The sequence below is a fragment of the Phasianus colchicus genome, chromosome 10, assembly GCF_987193195.1.
Source record: "Phasianus colchicus chromosome 10, bPhaCol1.hap1.1, whole genome shotgun sequence".
Taxonomy (NCBI): Eukaryota; Metazoa; Chordata; class Aves; order Galliformes; family Phasianidae; genus Phasianus; species Phasianus colchicus.
In genome coordinates, this window is record NC_143445.1 from 5,825,151 (window position 1) to 5,841,244 (window position 16,094).

The 16,094-nt window shown below is 41.5% G+C and overlaps 1 protein-coding gene across 13 annotated transcripts in view; it reads left to right on the forward strand.

Moving 5' to 3' along the window:
• FARP2 (FERM, ARH/RhoGEF and pleckstrin domain protein 2) overlaps nt 1–16,094 on the forward strand; it is a 59,626-nt gene that overhangs the window by 13,196 nt on the left and 30,336 nt on the right. For all 13 annotated transcript variants that reach the window (XR_016469553.1, XR_016469554.1, XM_090147119.1 and 10 more), the window contains exons 3-7: nt 4,567–4,671; nt 5,404–5,446; nt 7,864–7,942; nt 9,032–9,129; nt 10,957–11,071. Coding sequence is in view for 11 of the 13 variants with exons in the window: in XM_090147119.1 (XP_090003245.1) it covers nt 4,567–4,671; nt 5,404–5,446; nt 7,864–7,942; nt 9,032–9,129; nt 10,957–11,071 (440 nt within the window). In the remaining 2 variants the exon portion in view is untranslated. The remainder of the gene's footprint in view (nt 1–4,566; nt 4,672–5,403; nt 5,447–7,863; nt 7,943–9,031; nt 9,130–10,956; nt 11,072–16,094) is intronic.

Sequence of the window (16,094 nt, forward strand, 5' to 3'; positions counted from 1 at the left end):
AGGAGTTTTGAGCTGAACATATGTGTTTATTTGAAAAAATCTGATACGCTGAACTGCTTTCTCATGAGGACTTCTTATAAAAGTCTGTAGTTAAGTTAGGGCTGGGTTGCTTTTGTTAGCTGCCTGTTAAATTTTGTATGGCGTTTGGGTTTTTATTTAATATTTTTTGTGTGTGTGGAATAATTTAGTAGCTCAGTAATACCATTAGTTGTCATCCTGGCAGCATATAAAGAGTAATTGAGAACTGTGGAATGGAAAGTATGCCGTGTTGTGAGCTTATATTGAAAATGGGCCCTTTCTGAGAGGCATTCATGCAGCTTCTTGCCCTGACGTCAAAGTGACAGCAATTAAGTAATTCCTTGGAAGATTTTGCTTTCTGCTGCTTTCATGCAGATCGAACAGTGATATGGAGCTGTCTGCTGCAGAGCTTTCATTTCTGTAAGCTTGGAAATTGCAAGAACATCTCAGAAAGGATGGTTGGTTACATCACAGCGTAAGAACTTGAGATAGGTAAACATAACAGGCAATTTGAGGAACTAAACAGCTATAAGGAGAGTTTTTCCGCTAGATTTGGGATGGAAGAAAAGGCTGTGTTCCATCTCAAGCTTTGTAACTGATTTCTATTTTTAAAAAATCTTTTAAAATGGAACATGAAGGTTGCTTTGTACTTCAAAGGAAATATAGTATGGAATTAAATTTGGTTTAGACCACGTTTTTAACTGTTGCTGGAAGTGATACCTACATTTATAGTTGGTAAAAAGAATTAGACAATAACCATAAAAATATAGTATAATAATTTTAAACTTAATATTTTGCTGGCACCTTTTTAACTTAATCACTTGTAACAGTTTCCTCTTACTCAATTAGTCTATTACCCAATCTCATTAATTTTTCATTCCCCCCATCTTTCTCTTCCTTCTATGATATTCAGGGTGATTCTGAATAGTAGAATTCAGAGAGTGAAAGGATAAAGCAGTCTCTGTTTATCACCTGGATTTGTGAGCATTGTGCAGGAGCAGTAGAAGGCTGTCAGAAATGTGCTTCTGTGTTTTCTGAAGTGATGGAATACTTATGCTGATATTTCATCTGTTTGTGTTTTAAATTTCAGGGTGAGATCTCAATTACAGGTGATGATGAGGCAGGACAAGTATGTGTTTAATTCATTCTGTGCTTGGTTTGCAGCTGCCCCAAGACCTGGAGGCAGCGTTTAGGCTATCTGCATGAACTGAAGCTGACCTAGCAAAGGTCCATGAGGCCAGGAGCTGTGAATAGCAATGCAGTCCTGCCTCAAGACTCAAGTGCAGCACTAACAAGGCACAGTTATGTCTCCTAAAGGAAGGAAGCTTTTTTGGTGAACTCGAGGCAGATTTCATTACATAAACCAGGTAAAAATATTTCAGCCACGGTTCCCTTTCCAAATAGGCTGAGAGAATCAAAGAAGCTGTGATTGGCACAGACCTCCAGTGGTCTCTTCATCTCCTGAGGGCTGTTGCCATCACTAGGTCAGGGCAGCCTTGGCTTTATCCAGCCAAGTGCTGAAAACCTCCACTGATGGCAATTTTGTGGGTTCTCCATGTACCCTGTTTTGTGTTGCCCTTCTGGGTGTTGCCTGGCATGCAGCTTGAACCTATGAAAAGCAATTTGTGGCCACTGACCCTCGCTATGACACCATTCCAAGAGTTTGGCTCAGTCATCTCTGTGACTACCCTTCAAATAGCTGTAGGCAGTTATTAGATCTGTCATCTCAACGTCCCAATTTCTTTGCCTGGAGCGTGTTCTTCTGGTCTAACCATCTTGGCCTTCATCACTTGAGCTCTACCTGTTCCAGGTTGTCTTAAATGGATGTCACCTTAGCAGTCAAAAGAGCTGCCAATGTGATACATCTATGATATGAATGCCCTTTCTAAGAGCTGGAGTATGAAGACAAGTGGACCATCACGAGGCACAAAGCTTATAGAGTCATGGAGGCATGAATCAGTTTAAAGATGGAGGGATTGGAAGAAAGTACATTATGGTTTGATTGGGTTAATTTTAACAGCTGTGTATAAATAGCCATGGATAGGACAGAATTTCCTTTCTCATAACATCAGTTTGGCTGCGGAGCTGTGAAACATCACCAAGCATTGTTCACAAGTTCATGCAAGCTTATGAATCTTAACAGGCAGTGGTTGGAACTAGGATGACATCTCATTTCACAAATGAGAAATCAGAGACGTTGTTGCAGCATATCTGCTCAGTGACTTCTGGAAGTGAATGGGTCTGCCTGCAGAGGGACAGTCTGACACGTCCCATCTTCAATAGATGGAGGTTCACAAGGCTGGTTATGGTTCTGACACATCCTCAGCAAATACTGCTGGCTAGAAAGAATTCCTTTATGAGATCAGTGAGACCTGTGAATGATAGAGGCAGACGACAATAATAAGAAGTGTTTGTGTTTCTGTGCATTCTAAAAAAAAAAATCCTACTATATTTAGGGATATATTTTTTTCTGCTACTATTTTAAGTTATATCTATAGGTGTGAGGCAAGATATTTTTTTAATTAAGAATTTTGTTTTCATAATATATTTCTCCAGCAATACATGGATGCTGTGACAGGTGGTCTGAGACACAGAAGGGTAAAAATGTTATGGAAGATGACGTGGTTTACCTGTGTCATTGCTTTCTTCAGAACAAAACACCAACATATCTATTAAGTCTTCCACAAGGAAAGATTTTACCTAATAAATAAATAAAAAAAAATTAGATGGGCTGTGTTCTTAGAAAGAAAGTACCATTTTAGGTATCACAAGAGTTGTCTGGAGGAAGAGGAGAGCACTTCTCTCTGTGCTGTGTGCTTGGGAGATGACACAGTTGATCCATTCCCATGTCTGTTGATGTGACCAGAACTGGTTTCTGCTCACTTGCAGGTTTATTTGGGGTTTCACCCTCGGTGGATTTGATCCACCAGGATGCCCAAAGCTTCCTCAAGGAATGGTGTTTGTGCCATGTGAATTTGCCTGACTTGTGATTCATGCTCGTGGCTGCCTTCCTGGGTAACCATAACTCGTGAGAGCAGGGATGAGAAATGAGCTGCTTCCCTACTGCTTGCTGTCCTGTTGCTTCTTTCCTCTTTTGTTATGGCACTGGATCCAGTTGACTGTTCACAGGGGTCAGATTGTCAGAGCTGTTCGAAGTTCTGCAGAGTTGTCATAATTTCTCACTGAAGCTTCTTTGAAATGAAGTAGAGATATTCAGCCAACTTGCACAGTCCTAAAAACAGAGGCAGAGATTCTTCTTCTTGTAAGCAATTGCTCTTGAATTTTTGTGAGTCCCCATAATGCAAAACAACTTCCCTAACTTTTATGGTGTTTTTTTTTTTAAACCTTCTCTCTTTCAACCCAAAAGGCCCACTCTTTGCTAGATATTTTCAGTTGCACATTTTATTGAACTATTACATTACTACTGTGTGACAGTGTCCATCCCTTTAAAAAGATGTTCTGTTCTGAGCTGAGAGTTGGTTACAGAACTGTTTGTGTCTGTTGCAGTGGGAAAACCATGGTATCCTCTGGAGCTCTGACTTCTCCAAATAAATGAGATCTGAGTGGTGTGAATGCCTAGGTGTGTTTTGCTGGCAAATGTGTGCTAATGAAAACAAGGCAGAGGGGGGGAATGATTTTTTCACAGTCTGTGGGGGGGGGAGAGAGAGAAAGAGGATGGTCAGTTTCCATTGGCAGTTTGTGAGGGTCTGTGCTATAGAATCATAGAATCTTTAGGGATGGAAAGGACCTTTAAAGGACCTGCAGTGAGCAGGGACATGCACAGCTCCATCGGGTTGCCCAGGGCCTGATCCAGCCTCAGTATCCAGTGTGTGCCAGCCAGCACTGTGCTACTGGCTGTTCGGTCTCATCCTGCCAGTACGTTTGGGATGAGTTCATGCTTTCCTTCTTTCCTGGCAGCTTTTGTGTGTTGCTGGAACGGGTAACGAGGGATGTGAGAACTCTTTGAACTCTTGTCTGTGCAATCTAGATGCTCTGATGTGTGGCTTCACGAGCAGCACTGTCATTGCAGCAGCTGCTGCAGCCATGTGGCAATAGATGCTGAGATGCTGCTGCGTTCAGGGTGTGGAAATCTCCCCTTTTCTCCCACGTTACCACAGAATTGGTTTTGTGGCATTGTACCCAACTGAACAAAGGCAGTGGGGAGGGCTGCATTACGGATCTGGTGGCAGAGGCAGCCTCATACAGTGTGTGGTTGTGGAGCTGTGAGCGCTGGTGTGGCACTGGGGCGGTCACTGTGCCATGTGGCAATGTGGGCCACAACCCCCAGCTACACAAACACTGTGCTGGTTTGAGGGCACTGCAAATAGCTTACAAACAGCTGGCCTGCAGGGGCCCTTCCAACTTCAGTCACTGCGATCCTGTGATACTTGGCTGTTTTGAGCTATGTTTGCATATTGGTTATTTATAAAGTAACAATGGTGCTCAGTGCTGATGTGAAAAATCTTTTTTCTAAAGTTTTCTAAGATGCCGTATTTTATTTATTACATTATTTCACCTTAATCATCTTTTTTTTGCTTCCCTGTTTAGTCAAAATATTATGGCCAGGCATTACTGACAGAAGTTTACAAGCACCTGAATTTAATTGAATCGGACTACTTTGGAATTGAGTTCCAGAACATCCAGTCATATTGGGTACGTATAATTTCTCAACAAATTCATTACAATAAAAAGGTTGCTAAAGGTTCCAGTCCTTCTGGAGTCTTTTGTCAGATTGTCTCTGATTACTGCTCCTACTTCACTCATCAGAACAAGGACAACTCCTGAAGTAGGGGAGGGAGATCAGATTCTACTTGTTAAACCTCAAAAACACATATAGCAGTTATATGGTTGCTGGTGTTTCCACTTCCAGGCACGTGAATAAAATCCTCCATTCCTCTAAAAATGAGTAAATGAAAGTGTAGTTTGTAGAGTGCTCATGAAGTCAGATTAAATGTGTAACTGCAGTAATTCTATCTTCAGTTAATCCAGTCTTTGGTTAATTTCCCTGAAGAATCATTATGGACCTCCCGTTCATTCTGATCTTCTGTAATTCTGTGTTCTGGTTTCTCCCCACTGTCATCCTGGCATTGTTTTGGCAGGGGTCTCCTCAGCACTGATGTTGTGCTCTCTCAGAAGGGACCCTTCCTCCTCTGTCCAGGTGAACTTTAGGCATGGATCAGGGATTTTTGTATTGATACATGAGAAATGTCAATTTAGATAAGCACTTTATAAACAACAAGAAGAAACGAACAAAGAAATTAAGGAATTGCTACAGAGAGGGAAAAATGCATATGCATAAACTGCTTAGTTTGAATTTACTATTGATATTTTCACATTGTATTCAAATACGAATGCCACTTTGTCATTTTTTTCCTTCAATTTCAGATTTGGCTGGAACCTATGAAACCTGTTATTAAACAAGTACGGAGTAAGTAGTTTTAAAAAAGGAAGTTTTCCTTAATTTGCATTTACTTTATGTGGGCTGCTTTCATAATTACTACTTGATTTACTGGTTATGCTTCCCTGAAAACTGTATTTGGTGGTGGTGATAATGACTCCTGTTTGGGCATGCAAACCTGTTGTTTTTATTATGTAGTGTGTGGTGGGTGGAATGGAAAATTACTGAGCGTATGATTTTTCTCTGTGATAAATATCTAGATAGATTGGATCAGCTGGTGTAAAGTTTGTGAAACATGACATTTGTTGTTTGTGAGCTTTTCTGAACTGTGTTGTGTTAAAATGGGAAGAGAAAGGAATGTTACGAGCAAGGAGGGGTAATACCTGCAATTGTGAGCCTTTCTGAGAGCTGGTTGCTTTTTAAAAGGACTGAAGAAACTACACTTGCCTTCTCCATTGCTCTGATTTGCCAGGCAAAGTTCAGACCTGATGGACATTTGGAAAATTTCATCAGGATGGATGTTCCCCCTTTTCATTCTTAAAATTTCTCTGGGGAGCTGCTTCCTTGGCAGAGCAGAGGTGGTGATATCACTGTGTGAGTGGCTGCAGCTTCAGGGTCCCTGTCAGTGCAGTTCTGAAGTTTCACAGAGAGGTTGGGGTGCCTCTGGGTCCATCCAGTCCCACTGCTGCTCCATCAGGTCCACCACAGTGGGGTGTTCACTGCTTCCAGCCAAGCTCTGAATCTTAGACATGCCTTCGAAAAATAAGATTAAAAAAAAATTGAGATGATCAAAATTTCCATTCAGATCCATCACAGGTAATGACCTATTTTGGGATATAGAAAACTTTGCTTTATTATGATGTGGGTTTTGTTTTTGATCAGCTTCAGGAGGAATGTAGTCAGCTTTACTTGTAGCCCGGTGAAGTGCTGAGGTTTGTGGTCTAACAGGAGCAGTTGTGTGTCTGTGCAGGTCTGTTTGTTGCAGAAACATCTCTGTGGAGCCCATTTTTAATGCTGCAGTTACTGTGCCCTAGTCAGACAACAAACAGGTTTGAAATTAGAAGAGTGCTTCCAGATGTTGCTCTAAATTTTAATTGTTATGCGTGTTTGTTTTTGCTGAGAAAAGCAATGTACAGGGAATGGGTTTCACATCTATGGCATTTGGTTGCAGCAGGGCTTTCCTTTGACCATGAGTGTATGTTCAGATATTTGACTTCCTAGTGGACATGCAATACATAGATAAAATTTGGGTGCCATCTCTGAGGACTGCCAGTTTGTATGGGGCTGGTATTATCCATACCCCAGGGTACTTTTTTGTGTATTTTTTTTTTTCTTTGTTTGTTTTCAGATTTGATTTCTTACAGTAAATTCTGCATCTTGGTTCAGAATGCCCCAGTTTTTCCTTGCACTATGCTAAAACTTTTCCTGTGTAGAATGAGGATTATTCTTAGAGGAAAGGCAAGAATAAAAATGAACATTGGAGTTGTGATGCACAAGTATTATAAAAGCAGAAATGTAGTTCTTTGCTTATTGTTCTTTAACATAGCTCAGGTGCAGAAGACAGTCAAAATTGCTCCTGCAGCAGTACTTTCCTGCTGCTGGGTGTGATTGATGTGTCTGCCTGTTCTTAACTTGGTGGAGGTTTTCCAAAGCTTAGGTGCAATTTCAGAAAATTGAAGTAATTTTTTTCTGTTAGCATGGTCTGCTAAAACTGTTTACTTTCCTTGTTTGATGTATCTCAAGAATTATAAAATCCTGAAAATAAGGCATCTGTCTTTGCCAAATGTAAACTTTGTGTATCATCACAAGGTTTTATTTCCAGCTTCTGTTCTAGATACTGTACTCTCGTGAGGGGTTGGTGGTTTAGTATTTCTGCTCAGCAGAGCAGTGGTGGTTCTGAGGCTGAGAGCTGCTCTTCATCACGGCTCTGATGGTCTGAAAGTTCTCCCAGTAAGGAGACCACATTTGGCAGGAAGCAAAATTTCTTGTTCTTCTGTTAGCAAAGGGAAAGATGGGTCTGTGGAGGAGTAAGTTGGACATTTGGGGATAGGAAATCAGGTACTGAGAGAGTGTGCTTTGGGGTTAAAGGGTCAGCACAGTCCTACAGGAGGTGATGGGTCCATGCAGCATCTCTCCCATCCCCATGTTCTGTCAGTGCCTCATGGGCTCACCTGCAGCTCTTCTGTGAAGTCAAGGAGCTCCTTCATAGTTCTTCTGTTGCATGAAGTTACTTCACTACGTTCTACGCCATGGGAATATTACAGATAGAGTTCTAAAAGAAACCTTCCTGCTGTGTCTTTTGACATGGATCATCTATACTCCACAGGCCCATGTAGTGAGCTGAAGGTTGACTAGACTCTGGTGGGCTGTATTTCTGTGCATGTTGGGAAGCACAGTATGCACGTGCTTATAAAGAATTCTTGTGATGTGACTGACTTTTCTTACAGGACCAAAGACTACGATGCTTCGTCTGGCTGTAAAGTTCTTTCCTCCAGACCCAGGCCAGCTGCAAGAGGAATATACAAGGTAAAGTGCTTCTGGAAGAACTTGGTTTGCATTACCCACTGAAACAAAGGTGAAAATAGGAGGGTGTTGTATCTGTTTCCAAACAAGTCCTATATTGCAGATATTGAAACAGCACTTTTGGGTTGTGTCCCATTTTGAGAAGACACGTTTTGGTAGATTAATGCTATCGGAAAAAATATTTTTCAAACCAGAAAATAGTGCAGGTAAGGGCTTGCCATCCATCACAGGACTGAAAGAGGAAACTCCTGTATTTATAAACAGAACCTATATAAAATAATCAGGGCATTTTTTAGTAAATGTTTTGTCTCACTAAGTATTCTAGAACCTGCAAACATGCTTTACTATTCGTGGTTATCACCAGTTCAGATGTTTGTAATAGTGAGAGATCACGCAGTTATTGTTGCCTGTTTACTGTACCTTCTTCTAAATAAAAAGGAAAGCACATTCTTACCAACATTGTATTCCTGAACACATATTAATATTGGTTTAGGTTATGAAGTCAGTCCTTATTGCTGCACTTTCAGTTTTGCCATGTTTCTCTTCTTTTGTATTTTCCGCAGGCACTAATAATACTCCTTTAGCTACTGTATTGGGAAATACTTTGGAGAATTAATATTGTGTATAAGAAAAGTAAATTTAATTTCTTGCTGTCTTTGTGGACTGCAAGCATCATACCCCTGGAAAATGGAACCACTGAGTAAATTAAATAAGTGTTAGCAGAAATTATGTTTCCTAGTGAGGTGCTAGCATCAGCAATGCTCCCTCATCTCTATTGCAGTAGGTAAAATCACTTGAAGTCTTCATCAAGTTTCTTTCCATCTAAAAAATACAACTGCTGTTACTGCACAGCTCAAGCTTGTTGAAGAGTGTGGTTTTCCATCTGCTTCTTCATTTCTCCATGTTCATTTACACTGCTGACTTGTACTTTGCGAGTGGATTACTTGTGTGCTTAGTTTTATTTGGTTGCCTGTGATAGCAAATCTTCTGTTTTATGTTGGGTTTGGAAAGAGGAAGAATGTTGATGCTATAAAATACTACTTAGTTGTTTTTAAGTTCTCACAGATTGTACTTCTTACTCTCACTTTTCAGGTATCTGTTTGCTTTGCAAATCAAAAGAGATCTGGCAGAGGAGCGACTCACCTGCAGTGACAACACGGCAGCTCTTCTCGTCTCCCATCTCCTGCAATGTCAGTATTGCCTCTGTGGTGACCTGGTGGTGTTGCCATTGCATTGAACAGCATGCAGAAGTTTTTTGCATGCGTTCTGGTAGCCAGAAGCATTTTACCTTGCAGTGTTTCTTTTCAGTAGTAAATGTGTTTGACCAGTGGAATCAGGGCTAGCTGGGTTCCCAGTGTTGTGGAGAGCAGCTGGTATTTACATATAAAATAACTTTAGATTTGTGAGGATCATGAAAGACCAGAACACTTGTGTGTTGCCTTCTTGCTCTGGCTCTGCAAACTGGGTCACCAGCCCTCCTCAGCTCTCAGCCAGCCTCAGTGCTTCTTTATGATAGTTTCTAAGTTTGCCCGTGGTTGGAAGGTGATAGAGACTGGGCTGAAGTTTGGGAAATAAAACTAGAAATGTGTGAGAACCAGTTTAACAAGTGGGTTGTCAGCAGCTTCCCTTCTTGGAGGGAGTGGAAATGGAAATTGGAAGCGATTGATTTGGGAACTCTCCATGCTTCTGCTTACTCAGCCAGTAAGCAGCTAAAGAGCTAAAAATGTGGCCTTTAAGTCAAGCGGGTTGAGAGACTGGTTTCAAAACCAGATGGGTTCAGCTTAGCCTGTCCTCTCAAGCAGCAGCCAGGCCTATAATGTGAGCTGCAGAAGTAGGCGTTTGTGCCTCCTTACTTACATGAAGCAAAAGCCTTGAAATGGTGCCTCTTCACATGTGCAATACTAAATAGTTGTTAGGTTGCTGCCTCTAATTAGATTACTGTAACTATAATAATATTAGTAACAGTTACCTTACACAGAATGAGATCTATCCTGTGTGTGCAGCCAGGGAGTTGCACAATTAAAATTTGCTAACAATTTGTCACAACTTTGCGTAAGTTTTGGGAACAATTCCAGGGCAGTGTGGAGCTGCTGAGCAAATCTCAGTGTCTGCCCTTACCCATCTTGCTTTTGCTGTTCTAGAGAAGTAGAAGAAGTAGAGAAAGAATGATTCTTAACATAAAATTATTTTACAAAAGTGCCTGTCAGTTTTTCTCATGTTGTTTTGTATGCTGGCTTGATTTTAAACAGGATATTGCTATGCTCTGTTGAAGAACATCTGTCTTGGATGAGACTATTAGTTTGTTTAGTCCACTCTCCTCTCTCTGACACTAGTTGGTAGCAGATGCTATGGGGAAGGCATGAGAAACAAAGCAAGCATATGGTGATACTTCCGTTAGTGCACCCATCCAATAATCCTTGCACGTGGCCTTTCTGAGTCGGATTGATTTCTTAACTCTTCATTTAGTTGCCCTTGAACTTTACTTCCTTGTATTTGTCAAATTATTTTTTCAGTTGGCTTCTATTTTTGGCATTCTTCCACGAAAATGAGCTTCACAGCTTAATTTTTTGGCGTGCATAGGAAAGAAAAAAATGGGTTTCATAATGTATATTTTTTCATTCTACTTGTAACTTTATATACATCTGCTGTAGGTTCTGTGTGCATTATGCTTTTCTCTTCCCAACTGAAGACTTCTGGTCTCATGTTTTATCAAATAGAAACTGTTTTGTACATTGGATTCACACTTCATCTGTGAATCTCTTCTTAAATCTGCAGCATCATTGCTGAAAGGTGTGGATTTGTGCTGCTGTAACCCCTAGCAAATCTGCCTGGGGTAAATGTGAATGTTTTCTAAAGTGAATTTGGGTACGAAGCATAATGTACACATTTCAAACAGTCAAAGGAAAATACAGTTCAGATCCTTAGTCCCCCTCCCACAGTTCCTTACCATGCATTTTCTGTTGTCGTTCCTGCACCATTGCTTCTTTTTATTCTAATGTTTTTTTTTTCTGTAATAGCTGAAATAGGGGATTTTGATGAATCGGAGGATCGAGAACACCTTAAAGTAAATCGATATTTGCCAAACCAGGAAAGAATCCAAGGGAAGATCCTGGAGTTCCACAGAAAGCATGTGTAAGTGAGGGTGATGGTGCCCCACTGATGGGACCTGGGGATGGGGAGCAGGCAGGCTGGCTCCATGAGTGCACTGTTTGATGGGATGGTGGCAGGTTGTATTTGCTGCATACCTGCTATGTCTGATGAGAAAGATTGAATTTATTAATAATTACTATTGAGACTTTTTAATTAGGAGTTTTAACACAGTTTAACGTACGTTTTACCTGTGAATATAGCAGTGCAGCTGTTTAAACTCTGAGAAGAAGACAGTTTGTCTGCGGGCAGTCTGCAGGTTTGTGTGTGCTGACTTTCTGTATATACGTGTGGCTTCAATTTAACACTGATGGCAAAAGGAGAGCACAGTGAGAACCTTGTTTAAATGTCTGCACTTCTCCAAATGCAGTGGACTGTAGTAGTGCAGCAGGCACTTACAAGAGGACAGGTGGCAATAATGATGAATGTTTTTCGTAATGCTAGTTAAATGTGTATTAATTCTAGTATGGTAATTGAGAGAGTGAGGGAAACAGAAGAACTCAAAGTTGTTGAGCAATATTTTTTTCTCACATGATATTCCAGTGTACTTTTAATAATGCAGCAAAGAAGCCTATCGTGAGCTTGCAATGATGGCTTGAAGCAAAATCATTCTCCAGAATTTCAGGTTTGCAAAGTTTGAGTTCAATGTGTCATCAAATCCATAGGTCTTGCTTTTGCATAAATAGGAATAAATTGCATTGTACTCATTTTAGGGTAAAGAAGAGAGTTGAGAGTTAGAAGGAGAGAAATAGCTTCTGTCAAAACTGATGCAATAAATGCTTCTAAGGTTCATGTATTTTTGAAATAATAAAAACTTGATTAAGGCCAAGGAGCTGTGCACCACAAATGTGGAACTACTTTGAATACAGAGCCAAGCACTCGTAGTTCTATTAACTTTGAGCTTTTATTTTTTCAGAAAGCTCCTTTTAATAATTCCATGCACTAAGGAACTTCATATTTTTGCCTAGAAGAAAGAAGTTAGAAGGAAGTTAATGGGAAAAGATTCCGTGCTTCATAGGTTTACTTTTCATTAGTTTAATGACAGTTGCATCTAACGTAACTATTTCAACAGTACGGTTGCAAATCTCATTTAAAGCAATTGTCAGTGCTGCTTGTGTACAGTGAAGATGTTTAACATCTCCTTGCTTCTTTGGAAAATTTCTGCTACATAGATGTAATTTTGGAAGCACTGCAACCCTAAAAATAGCTGGCACTTCCTTACACGTCTCTCCTCTCTGTCCTTACCCTGTGAGTACTGGGCACCCTTTCCCATTTTTAGTAAGATTAGTGAAGGTCCTGGATTTTCTCAGTGTTTGCACACTTTTTTCTACGTTTCTATTCCAAGGAGCAAGTGGAAGCACAGACCCTGTCTGTCTCCTTCCTTCCGACGCAGAGTGCTGCTAAATGAGAAATTATTTCTCTCTTACCATACTTTTGCTTCATAGCTTTATTTTTTTGGTTTTCTTTTTCTATTTCCTTCCTTTCACCTCCTTACCCTCCTCCCTATCTTTAACAGACTGCTCTTTCCTTCAGCTGACAGCGCAGCCTCCGAAAAGAGAACCCATTGCTGAGGGGGGATGGCTGCTCTCCAGCTCACTGCTGCATCATCCGTTCTCTTTCTGACCCTGTGCTCTGCAGCCCTCGCTTTGCTTTAACCACACTCACTGGTGTAGCAGTGTGCTGTCTCCTTTCTGTGCAGCACCAAGCAGGGCACGTCGGTCTGCCTTTCTCAGCCTGGGGTGGCAGCAGGATTCCTTCTGGCACTGCACGTGAGTTGCTGGGCACAGGAGCACACGTGGCCCTCGGGTGTGTTTTATCTCAGGTGTCTCTTTGTGTTAGAAGGCTGTGCTTGGGTGGTGTGTAGCTTCATCTGAGCTAATAGAGCTGGTAGGAGAGGGGGAAAACAGAATCTGTGGATCCCTTCTGTATCAGAACAAGAGCAAAGCCATTGAGAAAGTTGTATGCAGAAGGATGAGATTACAAGCTTATTTTCTATTAAGCGTGCCTGTTTTCTTCCTTTTACAAATATTTATACTCACAAATATAGAAACACAGGTTTTATATTTAATTTTGCAAATGCAGGAACTGTAAATAAGAGGAGTTGTATTTTTGGAACAGCAGGTTGGTTATTTGCTTCCAAAGAGCCTGGGTTAACTACAGCTGTTTGCTTCTGTGGTAGGTTTGTATTTTAAAGCTGCTGTTGTCCAGTTACATCTGAGTGCCCCAAACACTCCGAATGCAATGCTTTCTGCCTTCCTGCAAGTAATACAAGTGGAATACTTGCTGTGAGGGGCTGTAGATGAGAATTAAACATTACTGTGGATGCCTGAAGAAGAGCTTTGACTCTGTTTTGCTTGATGGATTTGTTGAACATAATTTGCGTGCCTTCAAATGGCTGGTGGTTTTTTGGTGTGCTTATGTATTTGTGTAAGTCAGGAAAGGAACTGAAGATTTGTTGTATTTATACCTACCTCCATTTACTGTTATCCCTCGGGTGCATTTGCAACTTGTTAGGCTAGTTGCCCAGGATTAAAATTATTTTGAAAACAGGATGCTTCGTGTTATGTTTATAAACAAGAAAAAAAACTGTATTTTTAGATAGCTGCATAGGCTAACAATTTGTAAAAATACAGCATCTTGACTGCGTGTGCTTTAAAATGCTGCATGACTGCTTTTAAAAGCTGTGCTCATTGCAGAGCTTTTAGCAGCGTGTGATTTGAAGCCATTGCCCCAATTGCCATGTGAATATTGTAACACTCCACAAATATCTGTCTAAATGAAGGTATGTAAGCAGCCTTTACCTTAAAACGAATTGCACTGACAGCAGTTTTTGCAGGAAAACACTTGCGAAAGAGAGCCTGTTGTCCATTGACCTGGGGAAGAGTAAGTAGATTTATCTGCTTAATGGATGAACAAAATTAGACCAGATTGTTTTCGGGCTGGTCTGTGCAGCTTAGTCTCCAGCAAACATCTGAGGGTAATTACTCTGAAACTGCATCTCATTTGTAATTGTTTGTTGTGCAGTGTGAGCTGCTTGGCATCGCTCCTGGCTTTCCCTGCTGCAGCCTCTTCCTTCTTTGGTAGGTGTGAGCAGGTTTTGTCTATGAGGACACTCTTAAAAAATTTCCTTATTGTTCCTGAGCTGCACTGGGCTTCTGGTTGTATCTGGTGGGTCAGAACACGGAATGCTGGTGGTTCTGCATCAGTTACACTGCACTGCTCATCGGGAATTTGTAATGAAATGCTTTCACATTTTCTGGTTGCTATTTTGTCCTAATTTTTGTTTGCATTCCCCTCCAGCAGCAGTTCCCAACCTCCAGCAACCTTAGCATCCTCTCTAAAGACAAAGCACCGCATTCATTCTTAATGCAGCTCTATTGAGAAGAATTATACCAGGAATTAGTGGGGGTGGTAGTTACACACAGTGCTCTTAGAGTGCAACTCAAGGAGCCGTGGCCAAAATTAATATTTATGATCTGACTTTTTTGTCTTGTATGTGTTTAATAAACAGAAACCATGGTACTTCAACTATTTTGACACAGTTGAGGAATCTGTGGAAGAAATGCTAGTGATGCTTAAAGCTGCAATAAAAATGCTTATTCCAGCATTGCTCGTTTTAGGCAGGGAAAGGGAAATCTGCCTTAGCAGTTTGAGCTCCCAGACATAACTAACATCTGTGGTGGCAACACTGCTGGAGGTGCAGCTTCAGTACTCTTCCTGCAGCTTGGCTGGCATTTCTCTTTCCATTTGAGCATTTCTCTTTCCATTTGAGATCAGATTTTTGTTCCCTCTGTGCTTCACAGTTCTTTACAATTGCTCTATACTTACACGGCCCCATTATACTGACGTTGCAATAAGGCTGGAATTTGCAAAGTCGGGAATTTCGTGTATTTCTTGCTTTCTCCATTTGGGAAAAAAATAAAAATTCCTCATTCTCTTTTTGTTTCGTTTCAATGCAGTAGCTGCTCACTGAAGTATTCTCCATTTGTATTTAAGGGAAAAGCACATAGAATGAAATGTTAAGTTAAAACATGGCTGGAGATAGGCAGGGAGGGGGAGAATGCCCAGAAAGGCAAGCCAGGAGAGCTGATGCAGTGCTGTTGGCGCTGGCACTGCAAGGCACACCAAAATAGATCCTGTGATAAACAGCTTGAGTGAACTGGGACGTGTTTATGGAAGGAAAGCAGGTCCTTGGAAACAGGGCTTCTGACATCTGTGTGTGTATGCAGAAATCTCAGCTGGTTTCAGCGCTTTTTGGCCCTAAACAGAGTGCTTTTCTCTCCTGTGTCCCCATCACACCTGTCCTGGCTGAGTGGCAGGCAGTAGGAGTGCTTCCAGTGCTGCAGCACTGCCCACGGCTCACACAGCTCTTGCTTGGAAGCAAGGTAGCACTTATTTCTTGTGGCTTTCAGCAGAGAGGTGCCCGGAGGCTGGCAGTGCCCTGGCAGCTGCCCACGTGTCTGTGCTGCTGGTGCTGGAGGAGGATTCAGTTTCCCACCGGCTCCTGCCTCAGCAAGCAGGAATAGGCAGTGTGAATCCACTGAACTCTCCCCCTCGTGGTGAAAAACAGGGAGGGAAGAAGGTACGGGCCTCTGCTTCAGGGAAATGAAGTGTTGGCTGTTCAACTTCAGGAGAAACAAACACCACGTATGTGAGTGGTGTCTCTGCGCTGCTTGCTTGGACCTTGTGCAGACTCAAGCAGGAGATGCTCCATTTGGATACATCCCTCTCGTGGTTTCAACATTATTTCAACAGCAGATGATGCTTCAAGAACAATTTTTAAAATCTTTCTTGTTCTTTGGCAAGGAGAAAACTGAACAGCCAAAGTCAGAGGGAAGCCTCACTCCCAGTCGTGCTGGTGTAATAGCTGTGCAGTCCTGAGACCCGACCTGGAACTCGTGCAGTGTTTGCTCTGTTTCCATCGTGCTGCTTACAGAAGTCTTTCAGTTCCCACTCCGTGTCGAGTTAATATTAATGTGCATACTAAGAAGCAGAGTAAAGGACACTG